Below are 25,266 nucleotides of genomic sequence, written 5' to 3'. Positions count from 1 at the left end.
ATAATTAACGGCAAATTATGCGATAGGAATTTTTGCTTTGAGAAAAAGTTGTCCTGCCAAGTTCAGAGAGGTCTTATGGACGCTCACACACATCTGTCAAAACTTGCCGTTCACATGCGAATGCTTTGTGTACGCACACGGTTGAGTGTGAGTTTGAAAAAAAGGCATATTATGCATTTTAAATTAGCTTTTATTCTATAATTGGGTGCATTCCAAAACGTCAAAATACAAAGCATCAGTCTCTTTTATTTCCAAACCGCACTAGAAGAAAAAGTCTAACTTGCGCAACCTAGGTGAAAACTAGCTTCTAACTGTGATTGCGCACATTTGGCATTACAAGCTGCTGAGGTTTAGAAATAAAAGAGACTGTTGCTTTGTATTTTGACGTTTTGAAAAGCAGCCATTATTCTGCAAGATATTTTATTTCTCTATCTTTTCATGTCTCAACTATAGCAAAAAGTTGAGTAATAACCAGAGTTCGGAAATATTCACTCACCTTCGTACGCAAACGCGAAGGTGAACGTATCAAATATGCTGCATTGATTCTCCTTCGCGAACGAGAAGCATAAAACCAGCCCAGATAGTTCGCGATTCAGGAAGAGTGAGAATGAGTTTTAGCTGTCAAAATTGTGTACACTTCCTCATTTTGCGATTCAGCATGTGTGGGAATGAGTTTTAACTGTCAAAATTGTGTACACTTCTCTTCCGAAAAACTCACTGAATTTTAGTCGGTGAGTTTTTGGTTGTGAGTTTTGCACTCATTGTACACTACATTTTCTCACAGTTACAGAATAGAGCCCCTGCTGTGTTGTGAGTTTTGCACTCGGTGTACACTACATTTTCTCACAGTTACAGAATAGAGCCCCTGCTGTCGTTCTCCTTCATAAGTGAATGTAAATGCTGCGGCAAATATTCGCGGAAAGTTGGTGTGGCTAGAGATTCTGTGCGAAGGCAATTTTGTTAATTGCATTAGATTTGCACCGTTCATTCGATTTTCAAAAAAATAAAGCCTTACCACACATCTTGAGCATAAGCCCTTTCATCTAACACCTCATTTTTGAAAATCGGGAGAACGGGGTAAATATCATAACTTTAAACACATGTGCCAACCGTATCAAAAAAATATATCCTTTCTGCACATCTAGAGGCCAAGCCCTTTCATGTGACACTTCATTTTGGAAAATCGGGAGAACGGTGTAAATATCATAATTTTAAACGCAGGTGGCAACCCTATCAAAAAATATATCCTTTCTGCACATCTAGAGGGCCAGCCCCTTCATTTGACACCTCATTTTTGAAAATCGGGAGAACGGTGTAAATATAATGTTTTTAAAAGCAGCTGGCAACCCTTTTAAAAAAATATATCCTTACTTAACAGCTGATTTTAAAAACTGTCCCTGCCACTGCCACTGCGATATTGTATTTTGGCCTTTAACCTCACTTTTTCGGTACTCATTTTAAGGTAGTAGAAAATGGGGAATTTTGGCCCGTTTTACTCCGTTTTTCTGTACTATTTTTACAATAATATGGAAGTTTAAAGTATTTTTGTACGCTTATTAATTTCGAGAACTAACTCAATGCTGACTTTTTTGGAGATTCTTGTTTCTTACAAGAAAAAAATAAAATCGATTGGAAATATCCGCGGGATGAGCAAGTTAAATAAAAGCTTGAAAAAGGAATTCAGTTAAACGAAATAAAAATGTTCCATCGTTTTGAGTAGATCTAATTAAAAGTAATATTTTTAATTAAGGGTTCTAAATGTTGTTGGTTACACACACCTCAGTTATTTGAGGATTTATTTAAATCCTTAATGCGGAAATGCATTCGGCATTTGAATAAAAGTTTGTTAACTCTTTCCGGCAATTGCGAGGTGGACCGCAACATTTTCTCCATAAAATTTGCACCAGTCAATGTGGCTCACTTGGTCAAATTTGGAGGTGGAAAAGCGGTTGACCGTGTAACAAAAACACTGAAAAAGAAGACATTAGGTTTTCCTTACTTGCAAATAAAAGCTATGTATACCTGGCTGGATAAGGTACCAAAAACAAAGTTAAATGTGGTGGGTTGTTATGCAAATGCAATGGGCACTAAAAGGCATTGTATCCGATTGCTTAAAAATACGTTTCACTGGATCAAATGCAGCGGTCGAAAGCTTTTTTATTTTGTAAATTTTCAACTAGCCAATTCTGTATACCAAATTTTATTCGAGGCGTAAATTTTACTAGCACAACAGCTAGTAGTAGCATTACTTAAACTTATCTAGATTTTTAAACTGCTTACTAAACGTAAAACGATTTATTTCATTGAAAACACCGCAATTTTATAATTTATAACTCCAAGTTTCAGATTTTCAGTTTAATTTGCAACACGAAAATGCATAATGAAGAAGAGGTAAAAAAACAGTGCTGAAAGCGCTTTCTTTTAGAGCGCTATCATGAAAAGGAGTAGTTCTACTAATATTTCGAGTACTATTTTCTTAAGCTTTGTGGTGTAAATATGTGAGTACGCATCATTGGAAATAAGCGTACCGATTTTGTCAAAATTACAACAAACACGTCGCTACTGACAACACCATATTATGGCTGACTTCCAAAACGTCAATTGCATTGCATACGTACAAAGTTTTATGTTCCATAACGCCGAACTACAATTGGTTGACAATGTATACTTTTCCAACGCATCCGAAAAGTTCTCGATACGCATCGCTAGAGTAATCAGCGCATCAGAAACAAAGTTGATGCTAGTTTGCCTTTGGTTACCATTGGTGTTTTAAAAATGCAAAATTCCGAAATGGTGATCATTGTTTTATTAAATATTCCAAATATGCAATCTATATGGCTGCAATGTTTCGCAACTCTGCATATGCAAATAGTTCAAATACCGCACTAGAACAGTATCCAAGGAGAATCAATACAGAATATTTGATACATTCACCTTCGCGTATAAAATCATAAATGTATGTTCACGAACGTTCATATATGAATATTTCCGAACCCTGGTAATAACTAAGATATTGGTCAAAATAAAAAGCTCACGCTCACGCTCGCATTGAACCAGGGATGAAAAAGTAGGTACAATTGTACCTTTTTCCGACGTTTGATGACTTAAAGGTACATTAGGTACAGTCACTAGATTTTTGGTACAATCATCTTTTGATGCATTGTTAGTTTTTTTTTCCTTTACCGTGCTAATATGTTTACATATAGGCACGGGAAAAGCTTCGCTTTCGTTTTGAAGAATAAACAATTATATAGAAAAGTGGTCAATAGGAAGGAATTAAAAAAGTAATATTATGTATTATCTTAAACATTTTACATTGCATTTAGAGCAGCCACTACGAAAAATTAACACTTTACTTAATAATAATAAAAATAATAGATTGGCGCTTACACATATGTTAGTGTTTGGCCGAGCTTCTCCTCACTTTACTTAGCTATCCTAAAATTCGTAGTTTTTTTTCTATTGATTCAATGGCATTTACGGTCAAATGAGTGAAAACAAATGGTCAAATGGATCTAAAAAAGGTCTTTTGATTGATTTAGATCAGAATAGGCTTTCAGGTGTGTACATGCGCTGCTAAAGCGGCTATTTGTAAGTTTTTGGCCCATAATATCATCGATAAAGGTAGTTATAAAGGAAAGAAAGTTGTGTCAAAATATGTCAACAAATTTTGTTGTCAAAATATGACATAATGAAAACCAGCCTTTACAGTCCAGTGTCTAGGATGTCTTCAAATTTCATATTTTCTTTAGATGAGAGCTATAGCTATTTGACCCATATTCGCTTTTTGATTTCTGAAAATACATACATATATTTCAAATGCTTTCGAAGTTACTTACGGCAATTTGATTATTTTCTCTAGACTTGCTGCACCTATTAAAAGGAATCGGATAAATTAGCAGACTTTTCCTGTTGTTTTATAAAAAGCTGCATAAAGAAATATGATTTAAAGTGTATGTTTTTAAAGTGTGTGTTTTGTTTTTTCGCTAATATTTTCAGTAGACAAAAACAACGCTTCTACGACTCCCATTAGACTATAGTATATAGATATAGGCCCAGTTAAAAAAAACCTAATCATGTTTAAAGTAAATCTGTCATTTGTATTCCTATTATAAATACAATTTATAAAAAAAACTACAAATGAATGATGTAACTTTTTTTAGGTACAATCTATCTCATTTAGGTACATTTATTTTATGATATTAGGTACAATCTGAAATTAAAATTTTTCATCCCTGCATTGAACTGTATATCAGGCTTAAGCTTAGTATCCAGCTCTTAAGAAAAGCAAAAACTCCATATAAAATGACGTACAAGAAATGGCTAAGAAATTTTCTTGAGTCAAATTTCCTTAAGGCAGTACGCAGTTCTTCAGAAATTTAGTACGCTTTCTACTACGGTTTTCTAAAGTTTTTTGTGAAAAAAAGAGCACAAGGCAACCCAGGTTTGCAACAGAAATATATGCCCGTTCCATTATTTCTTGAGGAAAGAGTGAGGCAACAGGCTGTGAGGTATAAAAAATGTAAAAATTCCTTGGACACACACGCGAAATAATGGCAATTTTTTCTTGACCGTTTTCTTAAGAGCTGGATACTAAGCTTTAAGCAACAAGTTCCAATTCGGCATATAACCGTGGTTGCACATATTGGACATTTCAATTAATAGCAGTTTAGAAATAAAAGAGACTGATGCATCTCTTACTACGTCTTACTACTTTTAAGTGTCTCATGTCTAATCCTTGTCCAATACATGTCCAAACTTTTCGAATTACTTAAGGAATCCTTACTACTAATACAAGGATTAGAGACATAAGACGGTTAACAGCAGTAACTGCTTTTTTTTTAGTTTTGAGTTGTGCCGTTTTTGCAGAGGACCTTTGGCAAATGGATTTGTATCATGATGCAATAATACAAGGTGGTATCAGTTGTGAAGAGCGAGAAGCTGCCAGCCGTAACACCTTGTATTATTGCATAATCCCAATAAACATTTAGGTTTGAGCTCAACTTGAGGTTAAGTTGAGAACTAAGGTAATTCTCAAATCTCCAACGTTGTTTCCCAACAGTATCTCAAGTGGAGGATCATAGCGTTCTCAACAAAAAAGGCATTTTTCTTTGTATGATAAAGGGACTGTTTCTCAAGCTGACAAAATGCTAGTTCTCAACTTGAACTCCAATGTAATTCTCCAATTGGTCTCAAACATATCATTGAAATACTGAAATTTAAATAAGCCCTACTCGCGTACGCACTATCCAGTAAATCCAGGACTAATTTTACCGGTTTTTTACTGGATGTCGTTTTCGTACGCAAAAACTTGCAAGAAACTAGCAAAAGAGGGCAAATTGAGAGAGAAATGACAGCTGAACTTGCAAGTTTTACTGGATACATTTTTACTAGCTAGTTGCTAGTTTGCTAGTAAAAAAAAACAGCTGATGGCATGATGCTTATTGTAAATCACATTAAGAAAATGGTTGTTTGTGGTGCTTTTAGAGTTGCAATTGACAAAATAAACCTATTTAAATTTATAATAAGATGGAAAATACTAGTTTTCTAAGAAAATTGCATCGGTAAATAACAAATTAATCAGCTGTTCATAAAACTAGCAACTTCTTGCTGGTTTTGCGTTTTCGTACTTTCTAGCATATTTCACTCATTGGGAGTAAATATTGGCTTACTCTCCGAAATATGGTTACTGGCAAGTTACTGGATATTTTTTGCTGGAGAATACGAAAACACAACTATAGTAAAATACCTTATACCTTTTTGATTGAAACGATATATACTACGTTTATACGCACGTATTATTTGCAAATAACAATTTGTAAAATGGTAAACTTTGCCGTATAAACGCTGAGTTAAGGTAATATTTGCAAATAAGTATAGATTAGTGGTTGTAAATAAGCGCAAGACGCCGCCATTCTCAGTTTTATTTTCATTTTCGATGGTCATCTTATTGCCTTTTTATAATTAAGACGTTGCCAGTTTTAACTTTATTTTCTTTTTAAAAAAGAATTTTGCGCCATCGAATAAACAGTGAGTTAGGTATTTGCAAATTATTTTTATTTGCAAATAGCTTACGCATAAACGTAGTAATAGGTGAATTTAAATATTAATTTTCAATTTTATTACTCCTTTTGTATTATGTAGTTAATCAATATCGTATTACAATAATTCACTTCACAGTATATTGTCCGACAGTAATTTTGCCACTTGATTCACTTCGCGTTTTATTTTCTTTCAAGATTATTTGAGGATACTTTGAAGATTATTTACCCTTTGTTGGTGATTTTTCTCTTTATATAGCATTAGTTTTTCACTTGATAATTAAATATTCGTTTCTCTAACACTATTTACGTATCTGCGCGTCAGTTAGAGATGAGTTCGAGAACTATGAATTTCTCCAATGTTGGAGAAATATTTTTTTGGTGTTTATTGGGATGGATTTGTATTTGGTGCATGTCGCTGAATGGCTAAAAAATAACCAAAGCATTAACAATTTTGTATGTGGCAATACCTTTCTCATGTTCGAATTTAATTGCCATCAGGTGTCGCTGTTGGCAAACGTCGTCGCCATCATGCCATGAAGAAAAAAGCAAAGCAAAGTTACAAAATTTAATGAAGTTGAAAAATCTGATTAAATTTTTGCTGGTTGTGCTACGTAAACATCTAGAAAACATTTCTTAATGATTTTTACGCGAAACACTAATCAATAGAGAAATGGAATTGGAAGGTAGACATTTAAAAAAGTATATAGTGTCCGAAATGTAAGCCGCTGCTGTCTAAACGTCAGAAGATGCGTGGAAATAAAAAAAAACGTGTATATGTAGTTAATAGGGCTGCAGAAAAAATTGATTAAAATAATGTGTTGTAGGATATAAAGTTAAAATTGTTGGGGGTGTACTAAAATAAGTAAAAAAGATGTTTTGTATTTATTTTTTTTTATTTCCCGTTTTCAGATTTTCAGAGGGACGATGTGACTGATCTAACAAATTGCTCGGACAAATTAAGTACGACATTGCAGTGCAAAGTTGTGCGAATTGGTACATATCGTTTTGAACCAAAGGATCCGGTAAGTTCGTGCATCATGTATGGAGAAAAGAATGACTAAAATAGTTATCAATAAATTTGTAGGTCACATTTACTTCCAAAGGTGTTTGCCTTGTAGCACCGTTAGTAACTGATCAAAATGAGAGTTTCCCATTGCATATACATAAACGTGAAGTTGTGAAAATTATTGCTCATTTCTCAAAAGTGTCTGAGTCCATGTTGTGCTTCTACACATTACGCAATTGTGCGCAATATATAAAGAACAGTTTACAAATGAAAGATAATGGAGCACCCCTCGATGGCTGTATGTATTTTAACTAACTACATGTTTTATAAAATTAATTTTATTTATAAAATTTTTCACATGTATATCAATTTTAAATTAGGTGCATACTTCTCACCTAATGGTCCATACCAAGTCCGGAAAATAATATTGCAATTTAGCGCCTGTTCCGATCAATCACGCAACGTCATCAAATCAATTTGGGACTTCTTTGATGAAATTTCCGATGTGGATGCACATGATTTGCTACAACGTGCAGAAGCAGCTGACCGGCATATCGCCAACAAAACGGCCGAGTAAGATTGTGGTTAAGATTTCGTGTTTCATGCAGCTAATAAATTTCGATGTTACAGATCAACCACATCTGCATCCGTCACCACCACTCAACTGAATCCCAACGAAATACGCCAGCTACTGATTTATCCGCCGGGAAAAGGTGGTATTTCAATTAATACGGAAGACTACCTTTGCTTGGCCACTGATCAGTATCTTAACGATATCATAATCGATTTTTATCTTAAATGGGTACACAACAATGTCATCCCACAGACACAGCGTGATCGCGCTTTCATTTTCAGCACTTTCTTTTACAAGCGCTTAACAACACTAACACGACATCATCACAACGTAGACAAAGATGTCAAACAGACTGCAGCACAAAAGCGGCATGCCCGTGTTCAGAACTGGACAAAAAATGTGAATCTATTTGAGAAGGATTTTATCATAATTCCAATCAATGAGCAATCACATTGGTTCCTAGCGATAATTTGTTTTCCTACGTTGAAAGGTCCTGTAACGTATGATACGAATATACCAGTGGAGCCGCAACTTTTGAAGAAGCAAAGTATGTAAATATAAAAAATAATATAATATTAATATATTAATATATATATAAAATGTAATATTCATATTGTTTTTATTATAACCATTTCATTTATAGAAGGGAAAAAGGTATCGCTGCAAATTGGTAATACGACTATAACACCACTCTCAAAACGTGATAGCGGAAATATTCTGGCGGAAGTGTGTGGAGTTGGTGATGATGACAGCGAGCGTGATGAAGCGGAGGGCGACGAAAGTGATTTAGCATCAGAAGAAAGTGATTTCGATAGCGGAACCAGTGCATCTGCAGTATCATCCACAGCGAATGCATCAGCGGTAGCAACTAATAACAATTCCAATAATAGCAATACTGGCGGCGTTAAATCACAAGCAATTAAGCAGCCGTTGATATTAATTTTTGATTCGTTGGCTGGTGCGTCACGTAGTCGAGTTGTTGCTACGTTACGAGATTACTTGACGTGTGAATATCGAGCTAAAATGCCTGATGTGACACCCCATATATTCAACAAGGATAATATGCCGGGTCATGGCGTTAAAGTGCCACAGCAAAATAATTTCACGGACTGCGGTCTTTATCTTTTGCAATACGTGGAACAATTCTTCAAAGATCCAATCAGAGATTATAGAGTGCCGATTAAACAGTTAAGTAATTGGTTTGATACAATAACGGTAACTCGCAAACGCGAAGACATTTCCCAACTATTGCAACAGTTAATGAACGAACGTAATGGACCAAATCATCAAGTGATTTTACCGGAAATTCCTTTGCCCACATTGAATGGGGTACTCCTTGAGCCTCCCGAAGGTTATAATATAGAATTTGAAGAAGAGGAAACTGGCGAAGATGTAGCTGATGAGGTATACAAATTGTATTAAATGAAAAATTAAGTAAATTTTTAAAGATGTTTTATTTCAGGACGATGAGAATACAGCAAGCACTAGTGCAGATGGTGCAGCTAACGATGCGGATGGCACCGCCAGTAGTGCCCACACTGATGAACTGGTTAGCGTAAAAGTGCCAACAACAAAGGCATTGACAACCACGGCCGTTGTGCCTACACAGGGTCGAAAAATCGTCGTAAAACGGCGAATGCAACTAGTTAGCGCCACAGCAGGTAGTAACAATAGTGAAACGTTAACGACAACAACATCTGCAGCGGCGGGAATAGCAGGTCCAAGTATACGTGGTGGGAACCAAGCTAAGTATCGCAAGTTTGAATAGACTACCTACTTTAGAACACTCGCCGATGAAACTCTTAAGCTCTTATATAAGTGTTTTATAATGACTGCGGGCTTTTGAAGTACTATGTGCTATGAAGTGTTAAAAACTTCGATTCACGCCTACTGATTACTATAGATTTAATTTGAAGAATGATTATATACATAAATCACAAATTTCTGTTATTATCGTTCGTGCGTGTGCTTTATAAGATAGTTTTGTATATCTTAGGCTACTAATTTCTTACAAGTAATTTTTGTGTATAAAAGGAAAGGATAAAAAGCGAATCAAAGAATAAATACTGGCACGATTTATTTTTATTTACATATATATTAAGTGAAGAACAGAATTTAAAATAGGAGGGATGAAATTCTTTTGTATCATTTAAAATTATATGAAACTTCTACAACTGTTCTAGTTAAAAATAAACTTAATATATTCAAACTTATATTCGTGCAACTTAAACTTATTTGACTATTCGCTGCACACCGTAGCCGCTTCTTAAAGGGCGATGCTAAAAACTCATTTTTTCAAATGTTGATATACAGACCACATCTCCTATATAAATATTGGGTTCATAACTGCTACTAGTTACCGCATACAGCAGTTCACAGTAAACTGTATAGTAAAAAAAAAAAAAATCGGATATCGGAAGCGAGTTCACGTGTGTTAATGAAATGTGTTTTTATAACCTTGGTTTGAAATTAATTTTGTTAGTGAGGAAGCAATGTGCATTAATTGTTTAACAACCTTTTATAAATATTCAATTTCATCGATTTCAGAAATATACAGGCATGTTCTGCAATTCACTTCCGAGTGAATTTCAACCGCCGCCAATTAGAATTCAAAGTGTATTTGATTGAAATTCTCTCGAAAGTGAATTACAGAACCACCCCGATAAGGAATAATTTGTAGTAGACTTAATTTGTTTAAAGGTAGATTTTTTAAATGATTTTTTCTTCAAAACTTGCAAAGTTGTTTTCTGAACTTTTCTTTATTTTACGCGTTAGACTATATAATAGCAAACTTAAAAATTGGCAAAAGCGCTTTGCGTATTTGAGAAAAGTATAATTTAAAAACTCACCTTGGAAAATTTGGTTTACTACAGAATATCTCGGACTCCGATCAAATCAAATATTGATACGGTGCTAAAAAATCTATTTCAATAACTCGCATTCGATATCGAAAAATAATAGTTTTACTCAACAGTAAATTTTTAACTGCTGTACGCGGCAACTGGTAGTGAACAGGACCGTAATCTTTATACACGAGATGCGCTACTTTGGTATGCCAACATTTGAAAAATTAGTTTTGAGCATCGTCCTCTATGAAGTGGCACAGTGTGCGCAGAGGAGATTGAAAGTATGTAGTAGGAATTAGCAGTATCATAATTTTTCTATCAAAATGACCGATGGCAGTTATTTTGCAGGACAAAATTTCATATCTTAATTCAATATGAACGTAAGCAAAACTTGTATAAAAAGGGTTCAAATAAAGATAATTTAATGAAATAATTTTGAATAAAAACTTATGTCTAAATATTTAAATACACATTGGGCTCAATTGAAGAGTCTAAAGAAAATTTAATAATTTACTAAACGTATATATAAAAATCATCAACCACGGACAATGCTAATTTCCAAAGAAATTGCGCAATGTTCAAATTTTTTCTACAGTGGTTATAAATTAAAAAGAACGATGCTTTATATTTTAACATCTAGGATTTCAGGGGTACTACTTTGTATATTAGAACACCATTTATTGAAGAGCTTTTGTGGTTATTCTGTTTTGTCCGTTAATTACTTGATTGAAGTATGCAGAAATGACCGCCACATCTTCTATGTTGTGTATCGATTAATAATAGCTCATTAGAAGAATTGGTTAGAGCAGGGACGTGAACCGGAAAACCGCTTTTTTCTATTAATTAACTGAACCATTAACCGAACCGAAATTTTCCACAAATGTTTGATCCGACCCGAAAACCGAATCACTTTCCATAAAGGTTTAAAGGTTAGTTTCAACCAATTTTTAATAAATAAACCCGGCAAACCATTTTTTCAGAGTATTCTGCATTTTAAAGAATTTAAGATTTAATTCGATTTTTTGCCGAATTTTATAAAATGAAATAAATTACGCACACTTCCATTCTTTTACGAAATTTCGGAAGAAAATCTGTGAAGAAACGAAAATAATGCTGCTATGTGAAGAATATCTTTTAGAATTTTCTTTATTTTTGGTACAGAAATTTCTTTACGAGTTCGTGTCAACCACTTCATATAATTTTCTTTGAAAATTTGGAAAAAATCGTTACAGAAATGAGATACTTCTAACGATTTCCTTAAGATTTCGGGTCCTTTGGTTTGCAGGGTACCTACTTTTTTCTTTTTGTTAAACATGGTAATATCTACCTTGTTTGTTTACCATGTGACAATATCAAATGTAAAGGCAACCCATCTCCTTTGACACACTTGATCCTTAACCTTGCGCGTTGGTGCACTTGACTCTTAAACTTGCGCGCTATTTTTTATACCGTGCGCACTTGTGCACAAGGGTATTATAACTTTGTTCACATAACAGTTGTTTGTAACAGGTAAAACGAATCGAGATACAGTATTGGCCAATACAATAGCACCCCCATTTCAAAGTGATATTGTTTGCCACTCATGTTTATTTATTTATTTTTAAGAATTTTCAATTAAAATACAGTTCATTCTCTCACAAAACTCAAGTTTAAAACTTTTTAAAAGACCGCAAAAAAGTGCAACAAATTTTCACCCAAATTTCAAACTTTTTTCTCAGAAGCGGTAGAATTTTTTTGAATACACAGTTTTATAGCCCATTCAATTTTAGTCTAATAATGTGCAAGTTTCAAGTGGCTAAAAAATACCGTTGATTTTTTTAGAATTTTTTTCGCCGAGGATGTTGCGGGTTTCTGCCATATAAAAATAAATTGTGTTTAGTCCATATATGGAAGCAAATGAGACAAAAAAATTCTAAAAAATCAACGGTAATCTTTAGCGACTTGAAACTTGCACATTATTGGACAAAATTGAATGCGCTATAAAACTGTGTACTCAAAAAAATTCTAGAGCTTCTGAGAAAAAAGTTTGAAATTTAAGGGAGTTCGTTGCACTTTTTTGCGGTCTTTTAAAAAGTTTAAAACATTGGTTTATATGGGTTTTGTTGGAGAATGAACTGTATTTTAATTGAAAATTCTTAAAAACAAATAATTAAACATAAGTGGCAAACAATATCGCTTTGAAAGGGGGGTGCTATAGATATATCCAATACTGTATATATAGACAAATGTATACAGAAGAAATCGATTAAGTGGTGACTGTCTGTCCGTCCACCGGTCCGTCTGCACACGATAACGTGCACTTCTTTCGGGCGTGGGACTGATGGTATGGAAAATGGGTAAAATCGGACAATAACCACGGCTACCTCCCATATAACGGTAATTTGGAGAAATACGAAATCTTCGATAAATCAGTAAATATTAAAGCTAATTTATTCAAAATTGATGCTTGCAACAATTCTTTGTCAAGAAATACGATCTTGTGATCACATATATGTATCTCGGTAACCGTTTAACCAATTTGTCTCGGTATGGCTACTGTGCTTGCCAAATAAAAGCAAAACGTCGAAAATTATTGCGGCCCGTATTAAGAGTTGCGACTGGCAGTAGAATAGAAATTTGTCGATCGAGTCGATCATCTTTTATTTTGCTATTGTGTAACTTGATCGATAAAAATTTGTACTATTGTGAATGGTTGACAGAATTAGGTTCGTTCGCGTAGCTGTTAATTGTTCATGTTTAACCAAAACTTACAGGGCTCGAATCGTAACATCCGTTCACGGGTCGAAAACCATACGAAAGAAAATTACGTGATACCGTCAGTCGTATAAGCTAAATGGGGTAAAAAGTACGTTCACGTATGTCATAATCCGAAAACTGTGTTTTTACGTGACGAATAATACGATCTCGTATGTGACGATTCGAGCCCTGGTTTTTGCGTTAGCGTACGCAAAAAAACTTGCAAAGTAGGGGAAATTGAGAGAGCAAAGTGACATTTCATTTTGAGGGGAAGCTGTTAGTTTCTGTTGGAAAAATTTTTGCCAACAGGGAAACAGCTGATCAAAAACAGCTGGTTGGCATTTACGCAAATCACAAAATTTAATTTGATGGTTTGGAAGATAAAAATTACAAAATGCGACAAATTAAACTTGTAAGAAATAAGTAGTTATTTGTTTAATCAATAAGCTGTGTCAGTGCAACACTTTGCGATGACTTTTCGTACGTTTTAAATTTTACACTTTTGTATGTAAACAAAAATTATATCAGCTGTTCGTCTAACTTGCAAGTTTCTGCAAATTTTCTGTTCGCGTACTATTTTGGATATTTCTCTCTTGTGAGCGAACAGATGACATTTCGCCGGAATTTGGCAGTTGGTTGGTTTCTGTTGGAGATTTTAAACGAACGCACCTATTGTAAACAGCTGTTTGTTTGTTTACATTTGTTTGTTTAGAGTTTTATTTACATAATTTTTAAAATAATTGCTTTTATTATAAAATTTAAAAAAAAGGACACAGTTGAAATATGGTTTAGTGATGAGGTAGATGATGTGGAAGCTAATAGATTAGTAGAGTTGGCTAAAGCAAGGAGGGAATTGCAAGATTCGTCGGATCCCATGGAATTGGAAGCTGAAGTGTATGTACATATGTGAGTTTTATGAATAGAAGATGCATTCCCGGTTTTTGGGCTTTACATTATTTGCAGAAAATCTGTTTTCCTCATTAATAAACTTTATGGAAGTTTAAGAAATACGGTACGGTTTAGATAATTGTACAATGATGTTGGGTATTTGTGTCCAAACGCCTGAACCGAGTTTAAAAACTTTAACATACAAGTGTAGTGAAAGAATTAAACTTTAATTTAAAATAAAGATTTAAAATTTCCGAGCACTAGGCAATTAATAAATTATGCAGTTTTTTGTAAACTTTTGATGTTGGTTCTGCGCAAAAAGACTGTGGATGGCGTAGCCAGAGTTAATTGCACAAGAAATATTAGTTGTGTTTTCGTATTCTCCAGCAAAAAATATCCAGTAGCTTGCCAGTAACCATATTTCGGAGAGTAAGCCAATATTTACTCCCAATGAGTGAAATATGGCAGAAAGTACGAAAACGCAAAACCAGCAAGTTGCTAGTTTTATGAACAGCTGATTAATTTGTTATTTACCGATGCAATTTTCTTACCAAACTAGTATTTTCCATCTTAGGGCCTGTGCCAAATGATAGAAAAGAGAAAATTTTGACGGATCAAAGTAAAAATCTGACATTTCTCGTGGTGAATAAGAACGTCAGAATTTTACCTAGCTCATGGGGCTAAAATATAAAATAAATATAAATTTTAAGAATTTCAGCAACACACAAAAATAAAGCTTTCGCTCGAGCGTTTGTTTGGTTTCTCAACTGTCAAAATTTAACTCTGCATTTGGCACAGCAAAATTCATTTTATTTGTACACCATAGCAAATTTTTCACCCCGTCTCTCCACGGAGAAAAAAGTTACCGATTGGCACAGGCCCTTATTATATATTTAAATAGGTTTATTTTGTCAATTGCAACTCTAAAAGCACCACAACAACCTTAATGTGATTTACAATAAGCATCATGCCATCAGCTGTTTTTTTTACTAGCAAATAGTTGCTAGTAAAAATTTATCCAGTAAAAATCCAGTAAAACTTGCAAGTTCAGCTGTCACTTATGCTCTCTCAATTTCCCCTCTTTTGCTACTTTTTGCAAGTTTTTGCGTACGAAAACGACATCCAGTAAAAAAACCAGTGAAATTAGTACTGGATTTACTGGATAGTGCGTACGTGAACAGGAGGACCGAAGCAGAGCTTCCTCCCCTACTCTTTCCGGAAATTCCTTTGCCAACCGCGCAAGTTGCCTTTTGTTGATTATAATTTTTGATCTGTAATTCAGACACATACATACATATGTATATTTCACAATTTTTTACAACTTCCAGTTCAATTGACTTACTTTTTATCCATTATAGTACCACTTTCTTATGTAAATTTTATAAACGCAAACTCCAACGACTAAAAAACAGCAATAGAAGGATTAGCGATTAAAAAGTATCCACAGTCGCTAATTGAGCGAAAGCGACACTCGCAATAGCATCGATAATCGATAATCGCTTAATAGTCGTTTATGTACTGCCACCAGTCGACATTCGCAATAGGGGTGTGAAATCAGACTAAAATTGAGGCCGCTTTTCATATAACGATAAATTTCAGAAATGCTTGAAACTTCCAATATTTCGAAATTTAAGGACGCTAAATTACTCCAAATTGATACACCCCGGCTTACCATGTTACGGTAGCTTTCGGAAAGGTGAACATCATATATTTAATACTTGCGCCGGGTATTTAATGTTCGGCTCCGCCCGAACTTAGACCTTATTAGTTGTTTGTTTTTCGAACCGTTGAACCGAACCGAAACCCCGGTTCAAAGACCTAAAAACCAATCCAAAAGTTCAAAAACGGTTCGAACCGCTGAACAGAACCGACAAAATTTTTCATCCGGTTCACGTCCCTGATAAGTAAAGTAGCCTTGATATTATTATCCTTGCCGCACTCAAATGCTTTTCTTGAGCGCGTTTTTTCCGTAATGAGTTCAACAAAAACTAAGATTCGAAATTGGATGAGGTTGGATAGCCTTACAGCCCAAGGCATAACAAGGTAGAAGTGATTTCGACATTTCTCTCTTTTGAATTGCGACTAAAATGTCAACGCTTAACCCTATACTATTCAAAATTTTAATTTTTTACTATAAATTTTCAATTGTGAGCTGTGCGACTGATTTTAAATACATAATCAGCCTCATTGCGAGAGTCGTGCCGAATGCAAGTCGTTTTTCGAGAGTCGAACCGAATCGAAAATTTAGCGTCATTGCCTAAAATTTCCACTCGACTAGTGTATTAAAACGGAAGAACTTGGCAGCACTGCATAGTTCTCGACAATTTTCGTCGTTTACTTATTTCAGCACGACAGTAGACAATGCTAATGTTGTCGAGTCGTACAATTCAGCCTAATTTACGACTTACGCAATGAGGCTGATTAAAATGAAAAGGAATTATGGGCGGTATCTTGTGTTTGTGGCCCATCGCAGCCGGGTATTTCTTAGCGGACGCGTTCGTCCCCAGGTGCAGGAATTATTATACCGAATATGAAGAGAAAATCTTCCACTCATATACATGGATAGACCAAATTTCAAATGGTGGTCTAACAAAACCTAAACCGGAATTCCTTGTTGACATAAAGAAACTGAAATTAACTTTTAATAAATTTAATGGAAAGGAAATTTCGAATTGCAAAAATTTAATTGCTGAACTATTGAAGTTAAGTTCTGATGTAAATTTAGAATAATCAAACCTTTGTTTAAATGTCTAATATACTTTAGAATTAAGTATTTGAATTAAATAAATAAATGCTTAAAAACATTGGGTAAAACATAGTAAAAGCAACAAAATTGCCAAAATAGGTTTATAAATGAGTGTGTTTCACTAAGTGTGTAATTTTGTGTAAGTATGCATTTCCACATTTACATTAAAACGAAAAGGCAATACCGCAAATGAAGCTGATTCTAATGAGATTTTAAAAGTTTTCCTATCTACAAAAACTTTAATTTCAAAGATATTAGCCCACAGTTATAGTCAAAATAAAGTCGACTCTTAAGTCAAAAGCCGCCTTTTTTGACAGATAACCCATTGAAAGTTATGTCCAAAAGCTGCTTTTAACTTTAGGAGTCGACATTATCTTGACTATAGCTACGGGCCATTGAGTTTTATCAAATATGGTAAATGCATAACAAAGGGTTAATTTTTTTTTACGTTTTTTGACATTACAGTCCGCTATGAGAGAGCTCGACTGAATTGTCACTTCTACCTTGTTGAATATGCCTTGTTACAGCCTGATTCTCTATCTCGAACGAACATCCAGACGAACAATTTGTGTCCAAACGAAATCGTCTGAATTCGGAAGTCTCTACCTCGATTGATAATTTTCGTCCATCCCTAGTGACTCGCCCGACGTTATTCGCCCGAAAAGATCTGTCAAAATTGTTTTGTTTACTCTAGCTCTGATCCAATACTTTTCGTGAAAAATCCTGTAAAACTGTCAAACAGAAAAATTACTCTCTGAAATGAGAGTAAAAATTGAGTAACAACAAAAAGTACGGGACTCCGACACAGCCTGCAGGTCAAGATGAAGGCGTTGGACTGATCATTTTTAAAAATATTTATTTGACTAGGTAATCGTTTCAAAAGTTCTTCGATTTGGGTGATTAAAACTTGTTGACAGTCTTTTAATACGCTTGTTAAGTCAAGTTTATCACGCAGTTCATTAGCCTCTTCTGTAAAATTATCGTGGAAAATTTTTATTGTTGGGAACAATGTATTTGAAGGGAAAAAAGTCTCCAATAGCGATTTCCTAAATTTTTACGCGCAAATATCCCAAAAAAAATCGCCAAATTAGCGCTAAATCGCCGAATCCGGAGGACACTCTATATACATACTTGCTCGGGTGTTACGACAATATGCGTTTAACGACAAGTGACATGGCAAACCATAAAAAGGTTAATAAGGCCCTGTCTTCACAGGAAAACACTGATGTCGTGATAACCATGTCACAAAATATACTTCCAATGGAGACCGCTTATTTTTCATGGGCTGCAATATATGTCAGCGCTTATTGCTTAACATCTATTGCAGGCAATTTGATAGTTTGACAGCCATATTTTCATTTGAGAGAAAGTGTGTTAGTGGTAGCATCGATGAAATGTTGATATTAAATCAAAATAGAAATCTGTTGTCTATTGGATTCAGCAAGTTTTTTTTAAGATTTAAATGTTTTTAGACACCGAAATTAAGAGAATGTTGTCTGGTGGTATCATGCGGCAAATGCTCATTTCAAGACATCAAAGTGCCCACTCACAAAAACTTGCAATCATATCGCTTAACAAAATGATAGTTGGTAGGCCATCGGTGTTTGCCTGTGGAGTTCTGCGTTAATTCTTCAAGGATAACATTTTATCCACACTGAACTTAACTCAAACTTCAGCACACACATGTGCATACATACATACATACATACATATATGGTACATATATGAACGTATATACTCCAATTAGTTCATGTATTTTAGGCATAATCACTTTCCCACTTACAGATTTTTATTTACTCACATACATACATGATATTACAAAACTTTGGTTAGGCATGTATGTACTTATATAGGCGTATGTATGTATTTGCAAGTATGTAGCAAACCGAAAAGGGGCTGCCTTACATACATGGGAGTCTCAAATTAGAAAACTAGTGTACTACAACAAGTGGGCTGATAATGATTGAATGGTAAACAATCTGTCATTATTGTTGTATTACGCGCAGGTCAGATACATAAAGTTTTAATATAATATATGTACTAAGACAAAAGCTGTACAATTGAAACCAAATATAATTTAATGTGAGGTTATGTCTCGTATTATGGCATGTACGCACTTCTAAGTGTCAATACATACATGGAACATCAATATCTATTACGCTCAAGCAAATCGCTTTACCACTCATTAGGTTACTTTTATCCATGTATGTAAATTCCATGTATGTTGTACTATAATCATGTATGTAGCCTCCCGGCATACACCATATGTGTACATACATATGCATAAAAATATATATTTACATACATACATATATGTATATGCCCAACCAAAGTTAGCACATCATAATTACAGGTTTTTTATTACTGCAATCTATAGTTCGTCGATTGTTCTTTACTGTTCGTCCGTTTTTAACGCTTGCTCGTTAGCCCCACATTAATAATTCATTTTGAATATTTGCTTTCCCCTAAGCCTGTATCTAACCCCTCCTACAGTTCGTTGCAAGGCGAATTAATATAAGGTGATAGCAGGAGTACAAAAACAAAAATTTACATGTATTTTGTTTTTGCTTTGGCGGCATAAACTGTCAAAATCTGTAAGCCAACTTGGCTCAAACCGTGCCATTTTTGGCCCTATTTTACATCAAATGGCACTTAATTTTTCAATTTGGCAAAAATAGTAATATTTCAACACATTTTTGTGAAATAATTTGCGTGTACTTTTTTTCAACTAAGATTTTGTAGTTTCTAAAGACATAAATAAATAAATATTTTTAATATTTTTATTGAGCTTTGTACCACGATTGTTTATTAGGAAAAATTGGAAAAGCAACAAAGTCTAAGCGGTAGAAGTTATAGCAGCTATTTCGGAGATCACCACATCTCCTCATCAGACTTTTTTTTCTGGACTTCAGCTGGGATCGAACCTGCGTAATCGATGTTCAAATTCTGCTGCTTTAAGACGGAAATGATTAACGTCTTTTTATAATAATTATATGGCGAATTTTATTTTTCTTGTATCTCGTTTATTTCAAGACGACAAAGATTTACGTATGACAATAATTCACTTCACTGTACACAGTACGACAGTAATTTTGCCACTTGAGTCACTTCGCGTTATGTTTTCTTTCAAGATTATTTGAGGACACTTTGAAGATTATTTACTTTTCGTTGGTAATTTTCCTCTTTACATAGCTTTAGTTTTTCACTTGATAATTAAAAATTCGATTCTCTATCCCTTTTTACGTATCTGCGCGTCGGTTAGAGATGAGTTGGAGAATGATGTTGGATATTAACTTAAGAACTATGAATTTCTCCAAGGTTGGAGAAATATTTTTTTGGTGTTTATTGGGAAGGATTATTTTAGATACAGTGTCAATAAAAAGTGTAGTATTTTTTTTTTTATTTTTTAACGTTTCTTTTTATATAAATTTATTTAATTTATAATAAAAATATAGCTCACACTACAACACGTAGTTTCTATTAATTAAAAAAACTCGCGAAATTTTCATCAAAATGTCACTCTTTATTCAGAATTTTTCCATATCACGAATGATCACATGTTATTTCATATAAACGAGAGTGCGCAACATCAAAAAAAAAAAATAATAATAATATATGTAGTAAAAAAAAATATTTTTAAAACAAGCTTTCTTAATATGAACGAAATCGGACTATAAATAATGGTTTACCAAATAACTCGACTCCTGCGCCACCTATCGGCAAATTTTTTATGGTGTTTTTCCTTTTCATCTAATTAATATACGTTCTAAATATGAACTAAGTCGGATTACAAATACGAGTTTTAAAATATCTTGACTCCTGCGACGTCTATCGGATTAATTCATCTTTCGTATTGCATTGCCCTCGGGTTCCGAGCTAACTGTGATATTTTAAGTTTCTTTGTCATCCGGAAGTCGGTTAAATTTTGCGAAATTAAAGGCAATAAAATAATGTACTAAACGTATTGTATAATTTGAATGCTATTGATTGAAACTAATACTTCCTTGAAAACATTAAACAAATAAACATATACATACATACATATGTGTGTACATCCATCAAGATCACAAAAAGTGCTTTCCTAAATATGTATAAGAGTTAATTTTTGTAACGCTCTACTACCCCCTAACTTAGGGGATTCACAAGATGTCTTAAGCGTCGTAGTCTTATGGTCTAATTATGCATACTTCGCATAACTTCGCACAACTTCGCATAAACTTCAAATATAATTTCGTATGTACTTTGTATGTATGATCTAGTTTAGCCTAGTCAAAACTAGTTTGTCCTAAGATCGGGGTATATACCGTATGCCAGAAACATAAATGTGCAAAAATTTAATTTTTGGAAAGCCAAGTATGAAAGTTTTTTTTTTTAATGAGACAACTCCATGATTCAATAATAAAATGTTTGCACAGAATCACGACTTAATTCTGCAAATGAAATTGCAAAAAATTTGGTTTCCATATACACATGTTATTCTGGGTTTTGGTATAACATAGAACATCTAAAGGTTAATCAAGTCAACCGAATAACTCAAAACTGATAAATTTGTACTTTCATACGTCTGGCAATAGGGTGACGATATATCTGGGTCGTTTCGTTTACGTAGACGCGACTGTCGTGGGAACGGTTTTAAAGTCGTAAAATGTTCCAATGTAAAATAACGGTTAAACGTTTTTAAGGGGACTTGTGACTTGCACTAGCGTCTTTTAATAGAGGATTTATAATTAGCTCTGCTATGCCCTTTGAAATACCTAAAACCATTTAACAGTTAATTTACATTGAATAATTTTATGATTTTCAGACATTACGACGATTAAGACCTGTGAATCGCCTAAACTGTAAAATAATAACAATCACCGACTTACAATAAGCAAGAAGCACTTGTAGTAAAAACCTTCGGCTCTCTAAAAACGAATTAATAATTTTTACTTTAATTAGTAGTCTTTAAGCAGCAATCAGTTTCAAATGAAGTTCTTTCGATTTTTAGTTAACTTAAATTTGCGACTGTTTAAATATTTCTTGTCTCAACCTGTTTTAGTAGCTGACTAGAAGATGATTGTGTGACCGATTCGCAGCCGAATGAAGACTTTCAAATCGTTACAGGACAAGGACGAAAATATTTTTTCTGCTTTCCAAACGCCAGCTTGTCTCTCTTGTTTTGGTAGTTCAAAAAGGTCGGAAATAACATGATTCAATAATGAAAGGTTTTGTAAGAAAAACTTTCTCTCGCTCTAATTTTATCAATGACACTCCCACCCTACTCCTAAAAACAAAAACAGTGATATTTCTTTTCCAAATTTCTTTGCAAGTTTTAAGAACATTTTTAAATTGTTAGTAGTGAAATTTTTACTTTTTAAATTTGAAGAAATGTTTGTTCTGCATTCGCTGGCGCCAACAAGACAAAATGGGTGAGAATCGTTGGACTACAGAAATTCAATGTTAAGAGACGAAATTCCCTTAAATGCCGAAATGTATTTGTCGATATTCGTGGAGACCTCTTGATTCTGCCAAGTCGCTGTAAAGTAAAGCGTTCAATGAGCCAACGAAGGTATTTAGGTATTGTACTCCACGACACAATCCTGGTGTCTCCCAATGAGATTTTGACGCAATATAACATTGCCAAACCGCATCCATAGGCCCAATCGTCACACGACAGCTCGGTTTAGTCAATGGCGCGATGTAATTGCACACTTAAAAGGTGTACGCACGAGGCGAATGTTGGCTGGCGACCAACTTTATTGCAAGCGATTAGCTGGAAGTAGAATGCAAAGTTGAACAATACAAACGCCTTTTTATGGCGAATATTTTAATATTTTTTTATATTTTGATATTTTTAGTCATTCAAATTTTTTTTCGTGCAACCCGTCGGGAGTTGAACGCAAAAGTTGCCTGAAAAATCGCCTCGTGCGAAAGCCCCATTACGCCACTTCTCATTTGACGATGTAGATCACGTTCCCTATCTCAGTCGTTCAGTAGCTGCGTGCTCTGAGTTCGTCCGGCACCAATCGCCAACTGCGGCTGTGCAAGCCAGTGTTGAATATTTTCCCCAGAACATAAAAAGTGCGACATCAAAGAATTCGAAACAATCGAGCCATAACCGCGAAAGAAACGTAAGCTCCAAATTTTTTTATTTGCCGTTTTTTTGTTTAATAAATATTGCATATTTTCCGCAAACAAATAGCTTCTTCATGTCCATCAACTGGCAAACAAATACAACAAAAAAAAAGCTGAAAGTGGACCATGCATTCTCGAGTTATGCGCCATCTGACGTACGCAAGTTTGGTATATACATAGAAATATTTATTTTCAATAACAATCGGAGGTTATATTCGATGTAAATAAGCTTGTTTAAATTAAATAATTAAATCAAATTCGTTTTTGTTTTAAAATACCACCATTCACTATTATCCACACCTTTTTATGGAATTTAGCTCCCATTTTAGGAAGTGTGATTGAATTCTTCCCCTTTTTCCCCTGCTTCCATAAACCATCCCTGTGGGTGGGAGTGCCAAATTTTAGAAAAAAGCTACTTACAAAACCTTTAATAATTGAATCATGGGAAATAATAAATTTTTAATTTTTCTTTCAAATGAAATTCTTTTGATTTAGCATATGCTGTCACGACATCTTACACCTTCACAACAGTAGCTCATAGCAAGTATGTAGTCTCTGTGACTGCCTATGTAGGTCTCCATTTGTTGATGAAGGAATTTATAATTGGAGCCACTTTTTCGGGTTCATTTAAATGAACATGATGAGTTCCTGTAACCTCGTGGTACTCAAAAGCAGGGTTTTTCTGCATGATATCCAAGGTCTCATCAAAATACTTTCGAGGCTCGTAATACGTAGAATTTAACGCTTTGATGAACAGGTAAGGAGAGGTTATTCTCCGGGCCATATCTATAGGTACATCATTACTAAAACCATAGAAAAACGCCTTTTTCAATCGATTATCTCTTGAAAAGTAATACTTTTTTGGCTCATGCTCAGAAGGTTGCACTGCGCGATTCAATAAATATTTGCACTTTTCCCTACACACAGATTTGTTTGTGCCATGGTGTAAACGGTCCACCAATTCATGCCACTTATAACAAGGCGGATACGAATCGCTTGCGCGGTTTTCGTAAACCATTAAATCTTGCAAGTTTTTTTTGTACGTATCCACAATTTGGGCACCGCTTCGCGTTATTGTTTTAAGATTATCCAAACCAACCATGATGTCAGTTTTTTCCGGAAACAATGCGCTAAAAACGAATCCATTTATCGAACTCATAGAATGGCATATCATGGATATTTTTTCCCATCCATAAAAATTCATAACTCGCAACAGTAAGGTTACGTAATCAATAGAGTGGTAAGACATGCCGAAAGGAAGCCATGAAGAACGACCATGGCCGGGTAAATCCAAACACAGAAAACCAATATGCTGAGGTAACAGCGGCGCTAATGTATCGAAAGTACCCGCATTATCCAGCCAACCGTGTAAACCAATTATTGGCCGAACATTTGTAGGTCCATACCATTTTCCAGAAAGATGACCCCACGGTACTGGAATTGCAATTTCTTCAAACTTTAATAATATTAAAGTATAATTTTAAATCGCTTTGCCGATAACTACTTACATGCCTTGGGGGATTTCCCTCTTTTAAAGTGGAGTGTGACGATGAACTTTGCCTTTTTGCCAACAGCGCTGGTATAAAATAGGATTTACTACCAAATAGAGTACTAAACGTACGCGCTTTCTTAAGCATAATCAATGTATTAACTTTATTTAACATTCTGTCCTACTTGTTTATTTACAATTTATAATTACATATATGATCCCTGCGAAATCCAAATTCTCAAAGTACCATCATGGATATTATTATCGATATTATCCATAGATAATAAGATAAGCTCGTTTCATGACTTGGCAGCACAGAAAGATCAGCGAGGAACAGTTGCGACCAGCGTGCGATTCCCATTAGAACTGGGAAAAACATCGTGGCACTATCGATGCATCGATGTTTTTGCATTTTTTCTAAACATCGATGGTTCTGTTCTTCAGGTATACGAGGACTTATAGTTTGTGGCTCAAAAATTCTACCAGAAGGTGACATATATGCGTTCATGGTTACTATGCCCAACAGCTGAACGTTTGGAATAAACTTTTTTATTTACTTAGGCTATCTGCACACTTTTCGTCAAATCATGGTTGCGTTATCGTCTCGCCTTGAAATTTTGAGCATAGCACATGCATTTCAAAGGAGATCTGTATACTTGTAGTTATCGGCTAGTTTTCGGCAAATCGTAGAAGATGCTGGAGGGATAAGTACGACACTGTTGTTTGCTAATCGTTGCACGCATTGGTTGTTTACATTTTATGGGAAAAAATAAATTAAAAAGTTTATATTTGCGTTAAAATTGCATAAAAATTAGTCTTT

The 25,266-nt window shown here is 34.5% G+C and overlaps 2 protein-coding genes across 5 annotated transcripts in view; one reads left to right on the top strand and one right to left on the bottom strand.

The window, feature by feature from the left end:
* Positions 1-10,633, top strand: part of LOC118746194 — a 27,561-nt gene extending 16,928 nt beyond the window's left edge. Inside the window, exons 5-10 of one of the 3 annotated variants that reach the window (XM_036480008.1) lie at positions 6,954-7,066; positions 7,129-7,348; positions 7,431-7,623; positions 7,681-8,171; positions 8,268-9,028; positions 9,087-10,633. In XM_036480008.1, coding sequence (XP_036335901.1) covers positions 6,954-7,066; positions 7,129-7,348; positions 7,431-7,623; positions 7,681-8,171; positions 8,268-9,028; positions 9,087-9,392 — 2,084 coding nt within the window. In that variant the 3' untranslated portion in view covers positions 9,393-10,633. Of the gene's footprint in view, positions 1-6,953; positions 7,067-7,128; positions 7,349-7,430; positions 7,624-7,680; positions 8,172-8,267; positions 9,029-9,072 lie in introns of all 3 variants that reach the window. The other 2 variants (XM_036480007.1, XM_036480009.1) reach the window with 2 other exon arrangements.
* A 12,774-nt stretch (positions 10,634-23,407) lies between these two features.
* Positions 23,408-25,027, bottom strand: LOC118746193 (probable serine hydrolase). Of its 2 annotated transcripts, none has more exons than XM_036480005.1 (2): positions 24,466-25,027; positions 23,408-24,413 (listed from the first exon to the last, which is right to left on the bottom strand). In XM_036480005.1, the coding sequence occupies exons 1-2, from the start codon at positions 24,619-24,621 to the stop codon at positions 23,523-23,525; spliced, it is 1,047 nt and encodes a 348-aa protein (XP_036335898.1). In that variant the 5' UTR covers positions 24,622-25,027; the 3' UTR covers positions 23,408-23,522. The 2 variants fall into 2 exon arrangements, with proteins under 2 accessions (XP_036335898.1, XP_036335899.1); XM_036480006.1 differs by having other exon boundaries at positions 24,231-24,391.
* Positions 25,028-25,266: the final 239 nt, after the last annotated feature.

The sequence above is a fragment of the Rhagoletis pomonella genome, unplaced genomic scaffold (assembly GCF_013731165.1).
Source record: "Rhagoletis pomonella isolate Grant_MI unplaced genomic scaffold, Rhpom_1.0 Rhpom_scaffold_00010, whole genome shotgun sequence".
Classification (NCBI taxonomy): Eukaryota; Metazoa; Arthropoda; class Insecta; order Diptera; family Tephritidae; genus Rhagoletis; species Rhagoletis pomonella.
Note: the sequence above shows the minus strand (reverse complement) of the source record. Positions and strands in the feature narration are given on the sequence as shown.